General features: G+C 34.2%; 1 protein-coding gene across 1 annotated transcript; it reads right to left on the bottom strand.

Annotated features, from left to right (window-relative positions):
- Positions 1 to 7,820: 7,820 nt before the first annotated feature.
- On the bottom strand, positions 7,821 to 15,554 carry LOC111506653 (uncharacterized). The gene is made up of 3 exons (XM_074182838.1): positions 15,496 to 15,554; positions 12,542 to 12,795; positions 7,821 to 8,441 (listed from the first exon to the last, which is right to left on the bottom strand). Exons 1-3 carry the CDS (start codon positions 15,552 to 15,554, stop codon positions 8,386 to 8,388), a joined length of 369 nt encoding a protein of 122 aa, XP_074038939.1. The 3' UTR covers positions 7,821 to 8,385.
- Positions 15,555 to 15,801: the final 247 nt, after the last annotated feature.

Below are 15,801 nucleotides of genomic sequence, written 5' to 3'. Positions count from 1 at the left end.
CCTCGACTGTAGTGAACAGAAGCTCCAGCCATACAAAAGAAGAAATTGTTTCCAGTGGCGGAAGTAATTTTCAGGGAACATTTCAAAATTGTACATTTATTATTTGTAATGACGTGAATAAATAAAATATGGTTCAGTTTTCATTTCTATTTATTTTTACTTGTGAAAGGTAGAGGGAATTATAAAATCTATAATGTCCCAAGGGAGTTATGACCCTCTTTATTGATAGCGTAACTATGACGATACAAGCTTATAATATCCCGGTCAGAAATAAATTGCTTTTTGGTAGTGTATTACGAATTTGAAATAGTAGGCGGCGGCAAATACCAACCGCTTTTTTCTGAAATGTCACTAGTAACTAACATAAAAATAGAATAATGTCACCAGGAGAAGCATTCGTTTTTAAATTAAGTTTTTCATAAGAAAAATGTTGATTATTGAAGTGAAAAGTGTTAAAGAAGGAGGTATAAGGTGTAAAGGTGACCTAGTGAATAAATGCTTGAGTTTTTAAATAGTTTTTTTAGTGAAAAAGAAGGCTGAAAAGTTGCCCTTTTCTGAACTTTGAAGGGCCGTAACTTTTTAAATAAGGGAGAGCGCCGCTTTTTTCTTTCGGATTCGTAATCTACGCATCAAAATACGTAAGTACAGTCAAAAATTTTTTCAAAATCGCCGGGTGTCCACATAACGAAAATTTACCCAACTGCTAATCGTGTTATGCAACAAAACATCCATACGGTAAGCAGCGAAAGAATTTTCCCTTTGCCACGAAACGCTCTTTCGTTATGTTAAAAAGTTACAAGAAGGTGAATCACCTAAAGTTGGTTATAATCCACATACTTCAATCCTCTCTACGGTTCAAAAAGAAGCGTTTTTGAAATACAAACGTCCCTCAGCAACGATTTACTTTGGTCTGACTCCCATGGAAATACGAAAGCTTGTAAGTTATTTCTTGCAGTGTAAAGCAAATGTATTATTTATGATTAATTCTATACAGGTTTTTCGATTTTGCACTAAAAATAGTACGCCTGTTTCGGACCAAGCCTTCGAAAATTGTGACAGTGAAGCAGGTCGATGCCGTTACTTCTGGAGAACGAGGTACACTAGTAACTGTCTGCACTGCAGTTAATGCCGTGGAAAACACTGTACCACCTTTATTTATTTTCCCTCGCAAGAAATTTCAGCCATTTTTCACCAGAATGTATAGACAGATAGATAGATTTTATATAACTACTTTACAATATGTTTGTTTGTAGCACGTCAAAAAAGAAAGTCCAATAAAAAATTTCTTATATAAAATTTGACAGCAAATACAGTAAAAACAGGAATTTAAGAATTAAGTTACAATATGTTATTAAACTATCACAGCAGAGATGCGGCAATGCATTTGGCTCGGCAATGCGCAATGTAATCCTCAACAGTGTAAAAACAATATTTCAGGAGATACTTTTTTAAGTATTTTTTAAAGGCATTACTCAATTTTTTTACATTTGATGGCAATGTGTTAAAAAACTCATAGTTCAGTGAGTTCGACTGTGAAATATTTAGTCGAAAACGGCTGCTCGGCAACACCGACTGACTTCTATGAATTTCAATTAAAGTGTGAAATAAAAACAAACATGGTAAAGGCATAATTTTCAATTTTTTAAAAAATTCTTGACAGTGATCTCTAAACCAATTCCGGCAAGTACCCTTATTGTCTTCTTCTGCATTTTAAAAATTGTTATCACATGGATGGAATTACCCCAGAGCCAAAGCTAATGTGAAACAGTTATTGTTTTCAATTGTCGTAAAATGAATAAGGAACTAGATAGTTTTTTAACTACTTGATCAATATGTGTCTGCCAGTTAAGTCTGTGGTCCAGGACTAATCCAAGCAGTTTTGCGCTTTTTGTTTCTTGATTAACAGGTGAATGGTTATTTGCTGATATTTGCATTATTTGTGTTGCATTACTATTCAATTTTAATTTGTTTGCTGCAAACCATTTTTTTGCCTAATTAATAGCACAAGTCAGTGAAGCATCCAGTTTTACGTTGTCTTTCTCAGAAATAATAAACGTTGAATCGTCTGCAAAGAGAACTGACCTATAAGGCGACATAAAGCAACTGAAGTCATTAATATAAATGTTAAAAAGGCCCAATGGGCCAAAGGGCCCAAAACCGAACCTTGGGGTACCCAAGGTTCGGTTTTGGGCCCCCTCGGCTATTGGAAAGATAAGAACTAATAAGTTTCAAGGGAATTTCTCTAACACCATAACAGTTTAGTTTTTCCAAGAGAATGCCATGTGACACACAGTCAAAAGCTTTCGAAAGATCGCACAGCATTATAGCCTTGTTCAAGTGATTCTACAACGTCACCGACAACATTAAGAACTGCCTGTACTGTTGAGCGGGAGTTTCTGAAGCCAAATTGAGAGTTATTAAAGAATCCATTCATACAATTGTTTTTTGATTAATTTTTCAATGACTTTACTGAATATCGAAATAATACTGATGGGCCGATAATTGTCGATAACCGAGGTGTCACCTTTTTTAAAAAGAGGTAATACTTTGGATAGTTTAAAAGTGTTACGGTATATACCAGTATTAAACATAATATTTATGAGCTCAGTGAAAGGTTTTACAGCAATTGAATTGGTTTCCTTCAAAATTCGACTATTTAGTTCATGAAAATCAAGACAATTAGAATTTTTTAAAGAATTTATGATTGAAGAGACATCTAAATGAGTAACAGGGTGCAAATAGAAAGAACTGCACGGTTCAGGAAAGTTCTTGAAACTAAGGAGCTCGTCATTGGATATGTTCGGAAGAGGGTTAATATTACAGCTATTTCACAAAAAAAGTAAATTATCTCATGTGGTGAAAAATCAGGAGTTACTACGGATTGTTTTGATTTATTTCTTTCATAGTTAATGCGTTTCCAACAAGCCTTTGCTTTATTTTCAGATGACATGAAATTGTCACATGCAATTTTTTTTGCAGTTTTCAACCTGTTATTATAAACTTCCCTAAGTACCCTATAATTTTCCAAGTGAACTGGATGTTTTGTCACGTCAGTTACCAACTTTAAAGCAGAAAGTTGATTTCTCAGGTATTTCAAGTCATCTGTAAACCAAGACACTGGAGAATGCTTATTATTTTTAAGTTATGAAATGTATTGACAAAAAAGTTTGCCAAAAGATCTACATCTGACAAACCTAAGCAAAATAGACTCCAATCCGCACTGGTTAAATGACGTTTAAACTTATCTATTCCTTTCATCGATATAAATCGTCTCTTAACCAGTTGGGGTATATTCTGAAAAACAAGGCTCGAAAACACCTACCAAAAATCGTTGTTCTGCTACATTAATTATTATATTATCAATACAGTTTGACGAAGTAACTCTAATTCTCGTATCCTCCAAGATTGTAACTACCATGCCATACGGTTCTGATTGTATGAATGAGGAGACATTTTTAGTCTTTATGAAACATTTCATAGATCATGTTAAGCCAACCAAAGAAAAAAGTGTTACTTCTACTTGACAACCATGACTCTCATCTATTTATAAAAACTATCGAATTGTGCAGACACGGCATTGCCTATTTTTACCTATATCAATAATTTCAGACATATGTACTATAACAATAAACTATAACTTTCAGCTAGATGCAGAGACAATTATAGATTACAATATTTTCAGTCGTTTTAAATAACCCCAAAGTTTTATTTATGACATTAAAAATAAAATAAATACAACAAAGAAAAATTTAAAAAATCATAATTCAAACTATACACTATTTCTGGCCAGAGTTGTTATGATGAAAGGATACTTTGTAGATGTCAGTATTGCTAGTTCTCTTAGGTTTCACATTAAAATTTATAAGTTCAACAAGTTCCGGAAAATTTTGATTATTATGCCAACTAGTGTAAGATCTGATTCTAATCTTCCATGAGCCAGAGTATTCAACTTGTGATACACTGTTTGGAGATAATGAATATTCCTGGAGTTTAATTCCAACACCAAACCGTTATTTCAACACCTCAAGAGGTGTTTCGATCACCAAGTGATCATCTTCAAGAGGAAGATTAACCTGCATAATCTTCCTCTTGAAGATCTTTTTTTGAACACTTGAGGGGCACCAAATTGTGGAGTGTATTCAATTATTGATCTAAAAAAATCTGTTTTTCCGTTAATCAGCTGTCGCCCCCATACAAACGACAACTCTCAGAAGTTGAGAAACTTGTGCGAGCCAAGGACTAACGAGGTTTTACCTTTTAACGTGTGATTCCTAACAATTGAACAATATATGATTTTTAATGAAGAGAGATAATTCATCCGCAGATCTAAGAGTGAAACCTAACATTTCGTGATTGATTCCTGAATCTTTGATTGTATTTATTGTGTTAGTGATCACAAATGAGTCTGTGAACGATGACAGCGTATTATAAAAACTCAGGACTGTGAGGGGAAAATGATACCAGAAAAAATTACTTGTAACTTATTTTATTCCATCCATATATTTCACCTCAAACACTGACTAATCAGTCAATATAATCATCGCAGATTTCCAAAAAATAATCTGAAACATTTTATTGTTTAATTTCATTCGCATATAAAATATCATACATTTGGGTGTTTACAAACTTATTCTAGATGTACAACAATTGGTCATAATTTTATAATTACAACAAATTCACTGGTTGAGTCAAGTACTAATATACCTATACGAAAAAAAATTGCAACATTTTGTTTATCCAGTCCGACATCAGTCGCATCATTAGAGCACCCAGATCGTTGTCAGAAAAATTAGGCACTTCTCAACTCTGATTATTCTCAATTCGGTACTAGTGATGCACTGTTTGGAACGTTTGGTGTAGTAATTAATATTACTGGAGTTTTTTCCTAACACTAAACCGTTATTTCAAGTCCTCTACACGTGTTTTTTGATCACCATGTGGTCATTTTCAAGAGGAAGATTTGATCTGTGATCTTCCTCTTGAAGATGATCACTTGGTGATCGAAACACGTATCGAGGTGTTGAAATAACCGTTTGGTGTTGGAAAAAGAAACTCCTGTCATATTCATTATCAATTCTGTCATAACAAAAAATTTTGTATTTGTGTTTCAAAGTTAGCGAACATTAAAAATTGAAGGAATTAAGGATTTTCATATTATAAACGATACGGTCCATTAAATGTCGCGAATTTTCTGGTTAGATGAGAGATAAAAAGACGTTTCCAAATTTTGAATCCGTGAACATATTCTGGAAACTATAATAATAAATTTCATCACTAATATTGCATATACTTTTTATCTAATATTGTGGAGTTGTGGAACCGCAAAACAAGTTTGGGCAGAAGGAAAAGCTTTTTCAACTTGTCTTAATTGAAATGTTATAGATTTCCTAAGATATTCACGTTCGTATCTTGATTGAAATTGTTCGTTTTCCCTCAGATATTCGTGTCGTGAACGAGACTCTATATTTTTCCTCAGATAGTCACATTCCAAAATTGGCGGCTTACCCTGGAAAGTTCTTTCGAGGGTTCCCATCATTGCATCGACCCGTTTTGACATCCGTTTTTTGTTTTCTGGCAAAATGGGGTTGCCGCTACATGAATCACGTATGCGTCCAATTGAAATCATATTATAGAGTACAAAATCAGAGTATAAAATGTCTCTCCAGTCCTGGCAAACAAGGGAAGCTCTCAATACATCCCTTGGAGTATCTAGGTAGCTGAAACAAAATTAATATTGAGTGTTTTTCACAACTTCACTGGTGTAATGAGCCAAAGAACTGATTTGATTCGTTTCATCAGTGAAGAAGATTTCAGTATTAATGTTATTATTGTCAATATGTCGAAGCTTTGGCTCAAAGTAAAACAAATATATTTAATTTCGATAGGAAACTAGTGAATAGCAATCCCATTCTGTGAATGCTAGTCTTTATCTGTTTACAGTGGAAAAATGAAAAGTACCTATTTATTAGGTACTTAGGTCATTGGTCAACACACAGATGTCGCTACTAGTATTGAGTTGATATGATTTTTAGTTAACCCTAACCTTTGAAAGATACGTATACAAATTTCGCAGCTGTCGGACTACTAAATTGTGGGATAGAACATCTTGAGTGAAGCAACTTTTGATACTTCGAAGAAAATAGATAAAAAGAAATTTCGTGTGTTAATAAGGCATTGTTTTCTGGTGGAAAACACTGTTGAAGCCGAGACGTAGCTTGATAAACGTTCATTTAAATTATTATTGACCCTAAAGAAATTTTGAGATTGTGTAATAAAAAATTCACAATAAAGTAGTCTATTTTTTTCAACTCAACGCCAAATATAGAGTTCCTTGCACCTAATAGACGCATCGCCTCTGAAAACATTATCTTGCAAGAAATAATTTTTTATAGAATTATATGATTTATAACATTTGAATTAATGATGCTAATTTACGAACACTTCAGAGAATGTTAATATCAGTAATTAAAATTTATACAATTATTTACATTGAAAGGAGATTTTAATTTCTGGGGAAGAAAGTTTTTGGCATTCTACTTCTCCATCTAGATACATCTTCAGTATAACTAATCTTCGTTTACCTGCCATAAAATCACGATTTTTCAAAATCAATAGAAAATATATTAATCAAAACGAGGTAGATCACCATGAATCCCCAAACAATACACTTAATGGAATTTGGAAATATGGAAAACTGATGAAAATAAGACACTATAATGAACTATAATACCGAATACTATAATAATACTATAATACCAAATAAATAATATCAAAAGTAACTGTAATCGAAATTCAGAATTTTTTTGGAGAGAATTTGAGAAATAAAAAGATAGTGCGTGACTTTCCACACTTACCTGAATATTTTCAGCCACATTTCAATAGGAAGCCTTGGCAGCTCTGTATCACTTTTTTTGTTTTGTCCAATAGTCTCCATCGTAAATTGTCACCTCACAAATATGCTACTCGTCTGAATTAGAGATACACAATGAGAGATACACTGGTGATTTGATATTTATGCATTTTCCTCAAAATCATACCTGTATGATTCCAAGAGATTTTACCTGTACCCTAATGATGAAAAGGATTAACTTTCAAATGAAAACAGGTTATAGAAAAATTCCAAAATTGAATTATTCAACTTGTATACAATATGTTTCACAGAAAATCCCTCAAATCCACTGAGTAGGTCAACAAGTGCTCTCTGTTCATTAGTCTGGGGGGAATAAACGAGTATTTGGATATTTTTTTATAGATAAATTTTTTGAATTATAATTTCATTCAGCGTAAAGTAGCGAACTTATTCTGTCTTAGAGGAGCGTCCATTTTATTTAATCTAATGATAATTTGCTTCTTGAAAAAATTAAAATTTTTTACTGTTTCAAAATCACTACCTCAAAGATCTGTGAAGTGGTTCAATTTTTAAAAAACCCACAGTAGATTAATTAATGGGGTGAGGAAACGTCTATAAAATTTTACATATTCTATAGTTTGTTATGTTTATGGATACCAAAAATGTTTTTCCATATCAGTGATATTATCTCAAACAATGAATAATCAATCAATATAATGATGTTTTTATAGTATAAAAGACTATTGGGGTGTATTACTGGGTGATCTGTTTTTCTGAAGATTTCCTTTATTTCAGTAACAACTTGACAGTGCCGCAAATTTTTTTAAAAAAGGAAATACCTTCCTATATAAAACATTTTGCTCAGTTCAACGGTAATAAAATTACAGACGGGTTGATAAAATGTTTATCATTATCTTCATCATATTTTCGGGAATAAATCTAAAACATTTTATTCTTTTTTCTCATTTATTCAACACTATCATACATTATGACGTTTTAAACCTAATCTAAATAGACAACAATCATATTCAACGATAATAATTTTTTTGTGGAGAAAAATCAGGTTTTTATCGACTTTATTTTGGTATTTGTTACTTTCCACAATCTGAAAAATATAAAAATTATAATGGAGAACTTTATACAAGTGTAGAAGGGCAAACTTTTCAGTCTACCCCGATAAGTTACTGCGTAAAAATCAAAGTATTTTTCACAAAAAAAACTCTTCTATTTATCAGTAACTTGTCGTATTTAACAATTTTGCCTATCAAAAAAATTGTTAAGAAATAATACAATACTTATCTTTACGTTTCGGAGGCCAAAATCTGCTTCCGTCTTCAGAAATGGACAAAAAAATTCTAATATATTGGCAGTTATAAAGTTCTCCATTATAATTTTGATATTTTTCAGATTGTGGAAGGTAACAAATACCCAAAAAAGGTCGATCAAAAAAAACAATCATATTACAATGTTTATATCATTAATTTTTCTTCAAAATGTAAACTCTATTCATCCAGTCTGTGAAGTTCCAAACTACATCAATCGAAATATCGAAGTCCCAAAATATTACTGCTATAACACCTCAAGCGACATCCTGTAAGACAAAATATGTTAGTTAGTATAAAATTTTGCAACTGAATTATACGCAGCCGTCGATTAAGCTGAAATTTTGCATACACGTCGATGACAATGCAAGGTTAGCTAAGTTCCTCCGTTTTGAATGCAAAATGACGGACAGTTCGAGATTTTTTCATGAATCCCCATGATATGAGTATAAAATGAAATGTATCTCTAAAAATAATAAGAGAAATAACATGTCTTTACTCTTAACCCGTAATGGTAGATCGCTCAAAATGACGGACTAGTTTTTTTGTGCTGGAGCACATTTGTTCAATCTTTTGCCTGAAGACTTGAAACTCGTTACCAATATGAAACATTTCAAACTATCTTTGAAAAAGTGTCTCATCCGCCATGCCTTTTATTCATTAGACGAGTATAAACAACTTAGTGACTAGTCAGTTATGTTTCAATGTACACACATCGGAAAAGTCTAGGGATATTTCTATAACATACTAAATATCATAAAAATAAATGCATGAGGTCGTTTAATTTCGATTCAATTGGTACACTCGACCACCCTGTAGATTTCTATGGGTTGAACAAAGCCTGCAAAAACGGTAACTAATCTTTTATCAAGTTTTTTACAAACTGTAGGTTTTCGGCTAAAATGAATAATCTGAAAGTGTCGAGTTTGTACATTCTATGCAGTTCTTGCTCAGCAATTGAACTGGAAATATTGTGCTTTAACATGGAACGCCATCACTTACCATTAGCTGAGATGAATAGAGCTGTAGGGCTTCTTCAAGGTGGCATGCGACAAAATGATGTAGCTCTTCGTTTGGGGGTCTCCCAAAGTGTTATCAGTCGATTGTGGCGGCGTTTCCGTGAAACTGGCAGTCCACCCGAACCACATCCAGGGCGAGGACGCGCTACAACTGCAGTTCAAGACCGATTTTTGGTCTTAACCGCAAGAAGACAACCGACAATCACAGCACCTGAGTTGGTTAACGTGTTGCAGCAGACGCACCAGGTAACCATTGGTCGTGATACTGTCAGAAATCGACTGCATGAAGCAGATCTCCACAACAGAAGGCCACTTAGATGTCCACCTTTGTCAAGAGGCAATCGCGGTAGAAGATTAGAGTGGTGTCAAGAACATCAAAACTGGGATGCAAATGATTGGGCCACAGTTTTGTTTACAGACGAATCCAGATTTGGATTTCATCCAGATTCTCGTCGAGAAAGACTGTGGAGACGACCTGGAAATAATGAACGTTTGAGACACGTCCAGGAAGTCCACACATACAGAGGTGGTTCAGTAATGCTATGGGGCAGAATCATGATCGGCGGCAAAACCGATCTCGTTTTTCCAAATCGCTCCCTCACAGCTCGACAGTACCTCGACACCATTCTTCTACCTATCGTCCGTCCGTTTGCTGGTGCTGTTGGTGAAAACTTCCACCTAATGCACGATAATGCTCGTCCACATGTCGCGCGTCTAGTGACTGACTGGCTCACCAACGAAGGAGTTGATGTATTGCCATGGCCAGCACAATCACCGGACTTGAATCCCATCGAGCATGTGTGGGACATGCTTCAACGAAGAATTACTCCGCATATGGGGAACATTCACACAACGTTTCAATTGAGAGAGCTTTTAATCGCTGAATGGGCAAATGTACCTCAACAAGACATTGACAATCTCATTTTGTCGATGCACGATAGATGTAGGGCCGTAATAAACCAGCGTGGAGGCCATACTTTGTACTGATTCCAATTTTTTTTGTATTATGATTTTTTTTCGGGGTGCCAAAGAAGAGCCATATTTTTTTTTAGTTTTGCTTATATGCGCACTCAGTATTTTTGACCATTCAATACATTTTGTAGTAAGTTACATTCGTTTAATAATCACCCGTCAACTTTTTTTTCCCTAAAGCGATCTAAAAAAAAAAATATTGCCATTTTTAAAAATATCCCTAGACTTTTCCGATGTGTGTATTTTAACATGTGTTTATATTTAAATATTTTATATTTTATTTTATTCTTATTATTTTATGTAAGGTCCCATTCTTTTCTTATTATATATTATTGACCTCACCAAGCTTAATATTTCTGGGAAGTTAACCTGCAGATGACACTACCATACTTTGGAATAATAAAAACACTTGTGAGTTGCACAAAATAATCTCTGCCGACTTGAAAAAAGTTGAAGATTGATGTGATTCAAACATTTTATCTTTTAACTTAACTAAAACAAATTTATTATCATTTAGATGCTCAATCAGAGAGCTTTTTTTGAAGACAATTCGCTGTAATCTAAAAATAACACTACTTTTCTAGGAGTCTTCATTGCCAGAATTTAAAATTTGTGGATCATGTTAAACAAATCATCAGAAAAGTCTCCTCTGGCTGTTATGCGGTTAGAGTGATTTATAAAGAATTGGGATTCAGCACTGCAAAGATGGCGTACTTTGCACTCATAGATTCTCACTTACACTACGGAATACCGTTTTGGGGAGCATGTAGTCCAACTTCATTCAAAAAGTCTACTAATTTTACAGAAAAGGTATATAGTAAACCTTAAACCAAGAGACTCCTGTTGAACCTTCTTCAAAAAACATAATATTCTAACGCTAACTGCATTATTTATACTGGAATCTGTGTTTAATAAATAAGCATATATTAAATTTTGCTGCATCCTCTTCCCATTATAACACCCGAAACTACAGAATATTTTAACGATAGCTTTTAACTGACTTACCCATATTTTTATCTTTACTTATTAATGAGCTCTTATGTTGTTACTTTTCATGTCTACTCTTTTATAAACTTGACTTCTACTCTTTTATATATACATATCTTTTATATCATTCATTTTAACATAGTTTGTACCATGCATCATTTATATTTTTATTTCAGTTGGTATGTATTGCATTTTTTTAAGTATGTACTACCCAAAGTTCGTCTACGAAATTGTTTCTTATGATAATAAAGCATATTATTATTATCATTATTATTATTGATTTGTAACGACTAGGATGTTTGTGATGTTTTTTTCCTAATGTTTATATCCAATGAGAATTTTTCTCTCTTTATGTACTGTGACTTATCTTATGTTGTAAAGCAACCATAAGCGACATGACTCCAAATCCTACTCCATGACTTCAAAGCTAGAATGGTTTATCATTCCCTTTTTGAACCACACCTCCGTTATGGTATTTAATTTTGGGATGTGTGTTCTACCACATGCCTTCAATCAGTATTACTAATACAAAAACGTGCAATACGAGGCATATGCAAAGCCAAGCCTAGGGACTCTTGTCGACCTCTTTTTGCCTCTAACAAAATCCTAACGGTGGTCTCCCTATTTATATACGAAACAATCTGCCTTGTCTTCAAAAATAGGGTATTGTTTAACAACTTGGACGCGCCAATGTATCAAACCAGGCAAAGATTCAGCTTTAAATTACCGCTGCCTTCTTCGTCTCTAGTTAAAGATTCCATTATTTACAACGGTCTTAAAATGTTCAATCACCTTCCTCAAGCTTTAAGAACCATGAATGACCTTAGAGCTCTTAAGAAAGAGTTGAAAGACTTACTCTCTGGGGGACCTTATTATAGCTTAGCAGAATTCTATGATGATAATTTTAATTGAGAAGACTAACTGTAATATCTACGGTATTTTATTGATTTCATTTCATTCAATTTAGTTTAAATTGATTTATTTACATTTTGTTGACCATGTTCTTATATCCTGAACGTTTGTTATTATTTACATGTCTCTTTTCAGTTCATGTTATAACCTAATTTTAGTGATTTTACTTTTGTGATTTCATGTATATGTTATTTATATTTCGCACAAGGCTTTGTCAATAAGAATTTATTCTTCAGACAATAAAGTATATTAAAAAAAAAAAAAAAATCCAATATGGCAAACCGCTCAAGATGGCGGACTGACGTCGCTCTAAATCCAGCATTGCGGACAATCTGAGATGATTGACTGATTTGTTTATGTATCTTCACGATATGGGTTTCAAAGGAAAGGGTTCGCTAAGTTAATTTTTTTTGAGCATGTAAGCAAAAGCTTGCTCTTCAAATGTGTTTGCAACAATCAACTACGAAAAATGTACTAACCTTGTTCGATTTTGTGAATCAATCCTTCAAATGGATCTTCTTGAGGAGAAGGGTTTTCAATGATCTCCAACAAAGCCTCTCTGCGTTTTGCTATATATCGTTTGTTTTCCGGGAGAATGGGTGTACAACTGGATGAATCCTCTTTGCGTCCTTCCTGAAGTTTTTTACAAAGCATTGAATCTGATGAAAGAATGTTTTCCCATTCTTTGGCAACCACCGAGGCTCTCAATATATCTTTGGGGGTCTCTAGATACCTGAAACAAAAACTTTACATTAATATTAAGTGATTTCTGAGAATGTTCTTTGTAAAATGGACCAGAGATCTAATTTGCATTGAACTGTTGTGAATCGTCCCCTGAAAAAATATAACGGTGGCCGCCGCTGTTCGTCGAAAATCAATTGTGACTTGGCCAAGATCGCGCTCAACTCAACTCGACGAGAATAATTCTATTGGCTTATCAAGACTTTCGTTGGCATATATAAACACTATCCACTCACATATCGGGGCAACCAACGATTTCTGGAACTTCAAGGACGATATGCGACCAGAACGATGAGCAGCAACAACACCGATGCCATCAACACGCTCACAACGCCTGGGATTCCCCGTGGAGGATCCAGAAGGATACCCAGGACAAAGCTTCCCTTTTCCCCAGCCAGACTCCTGGGAGCAATGGAAGACCCGTCGGAGCCGATCCAGGATATCCTAGAGGAATTCCCACTGAGAATCAGATAGTGGACAGCGGATAGCAGCGTCCTGGAAAAACCCGAAATACGAAGAGTTTCACCCCCCGCAGCCCCAGCCAAAAAACCGTACCCAAAAGTACCAACACCACGACCTCTGCAATGGACCCGGACCACCATACGGATCAACGGAACAAACTATATGAACAAGCGGAACACAAAAACGACACAACACAGACTCCAAAACATAACAAAACACACACACTTGTGTGTGTGTGTGTTTCAGTTTCATCTTCCTCTTGAAGATGATCACTTGGTGATCGAAACACGTGTCGAGGTGTAAAAATAACGATTTGGTGTTGGGAAAAAACTTCAGTAATATTCATTACTACACCAAAGGTTCCAAACAGTATATCACAAGTGTAGCAGTGAAATAAAGTTAAGTTCAATAGGGAATGTTCCTCTTTACGAAAATCAAGTAGTTTTCATGAAAGAGCTCTAAACCAACGCATTTTAAACTTAAAATTTCAACCTTATTCTTTAAAATATGCTTAAAAAAGAGGAATGAAATAATGCATTCAACATTTAAAAGGATTCGTTTCTATTTCACCATTTGGCAACATCGGTTATAGCTAATAAAGGACAATGTTACCTGTATGAGACAAACAAAGATGACATATTTCAGAGGCGTGCTGTTCTGTTTACTTATGTTCCGGGTTCCGAGACATTCTGTGACATATGACATTTTGTGCACCTAACCTATCTTCCTCTATATAAATAAATAACAAAACAACTGTTGTTTATGTGGCTTGTGGAGGTGGTATTGAACTATAATTTATATTTTGCCTTAATTGTTGATTTATAAAGATAATTTTCCTTTTTTAAAGTAGAATATCTAGGTACGTATAAATTATTCTAGGCGCTGTTGCCAATATGTGAATTAGAAACAAATCTTTTTAAAAATTGAAACCCAACATTTGAAACATCAATTTGAATACTTTTCGAAGTGAATTTGAAAAACTCATATATTGAACTCAACTTAATTTCGTTCAAACTTGCATTTGCTGTAATAACCCAAATTGAGGAACATTTCTCATTGTATAGTGTAGTCGATTATTGGCAAACCACGGAGAAAACATACAGTACTATTCATAATAATATTTCGTTCTTCGGCGGCACATACACTATTATATATTATACTAATTACAAATTCCTATAATGTAGACTTTCCAATACTTTCCAGAATACTTTTCTCGGTTGGACTGGTACTCTCCACTGAATATAAAAAATATTGTGTTTTTATGTTAATCAGCTGTTGCCCCCATACGAACAACAACTCTCAGAAGTTGGGAAACTTATGCGAGCCATGGACTAACGAGGTCTTCCCTTTTAACGTGTGATTCCTAACACGGTTGCAGAATCATCCCAGCTTCAACCACATAAATTATCTCGAGAAAAATATCTTGTCGAGGAGGGAATCGAACCCACGGCCTTCCGATCGTGAGTCGGGCGCACTACCACCGCGGCCAATGGATAGAGAAAATAACTCTTATCTAATTTCAACCAAGATTTCATTTGTTTTCGATTTATAAGCCCATTCTCAAGTGAACTGACACATTTTGACAAACTAATCCTTGAATATACAGTGTGTGAAAGTCAAATAGAATAAATTCATTATTTTGGTTACACGTCAAATATGAATTGACATACTTTAACGGTAAAATGCTACCCCTATCTTCAACCCCCGTTGAATGACAGTTTCAACCCACAATTTTTTAAATAGGAAGTATAGGCTTGTAATATATCGTTCGAGAGTTTCTTCATTCTCTATTCAAAAATGTTATTGCTTTCAAGTTTACTGCATCAATTAAAATAAAATAAATTAAAATCATATGGTTACCGAAATTCGATAAAATACACTCAAAATTTATTGCAATATTCTCAAAACTTATTTCATGCCAAAGTAATGATAATAAGAAAGTAAACAAAAACCATAGCAATGTTCTTTTTAGATAGTATCCTTTAAAAAACTTTATATAATTTCCGTGACAACGTTAGTTTGAAATGCTGTGTCAACTCGTTTTGTATGTTACAACATTAGTTGTCAGTATTTTAATTTAAGTTGAAAGTTCGTTAACTTCAAGTCTGAGAAATGGTTAGATTAACGAAAATGCATAAAGTAACAGTTTTACAAATGATTGGTTACGAAGATAAAAGCCGAACACAAAAGGAAGTAGCTCGCCTATTTCATGAGGAATTTACTAATTTACCGCCCGTATATCAAGCAGCAATGAGCAAAGTTAAGAAGCAGTTTCGCGAGCTTGGTCATGTGTGGCAGATAAATTGACGTTACTGGTCTACGGAAAATCCTCACTGGATGAGAAAATAACCCACGCAATACCCTCAAAAGGTTAATATTTGAACAGGGATTGTAGGAAACCATATCGTTCATCTTTTTTTCGTTGAGGGTAATTTGAAATGCGATAATTATTTGGCACTACTCCAAAATGATATCATTCCAAGTTTAGCGAATTTATATTCTGATCCAGGAAACCCTCAAGTTCCAGTGAATACGA

This window comes from Leptinotarsa decemlineata, unplaced genomic scaffold (assembly GCF_025532065.1).
Source record: "Leptinotarsa decemlineata unplaced genomic scaffold, Ldec_3_MD MMD2_tig00026330_RagTag_RagTag, whole genome shotgun sequence".
Lineage (NCBI taxonomy): Eukaryota > Metazoa > Arthropoda > Insecta > Coleoptera > Chrysomelidae > Leptinotarsa > Leptinotarsa decemlineata.
This window is presented reverse-complemented; position numbering and strand designations above follow the sequence as displayed.

Coding starts and splice junctions, on each gene's coding strand:
- LOC111506653 (XM_074182838.1), bottom strand. CDS start 15,554: ATGACCAAGCTCGCGAAACTGCTTCTTAACTTTGCTCATTGCTGCTTG. Junction 12,796..15,495: donor TGCTGCTTGATATACGGGCG/GTAAATTAGTAA, acceptor TTTTTGTTTCAG/GTATCTAGAGACCCCCAAAG. Junction 8,442..12,541: donor GATTCACAAAATCGAACAAG/GTTAGTACATTT, acceptor TTTGTCTTACAG/GATGTCGCTTGAGGTGTTAT.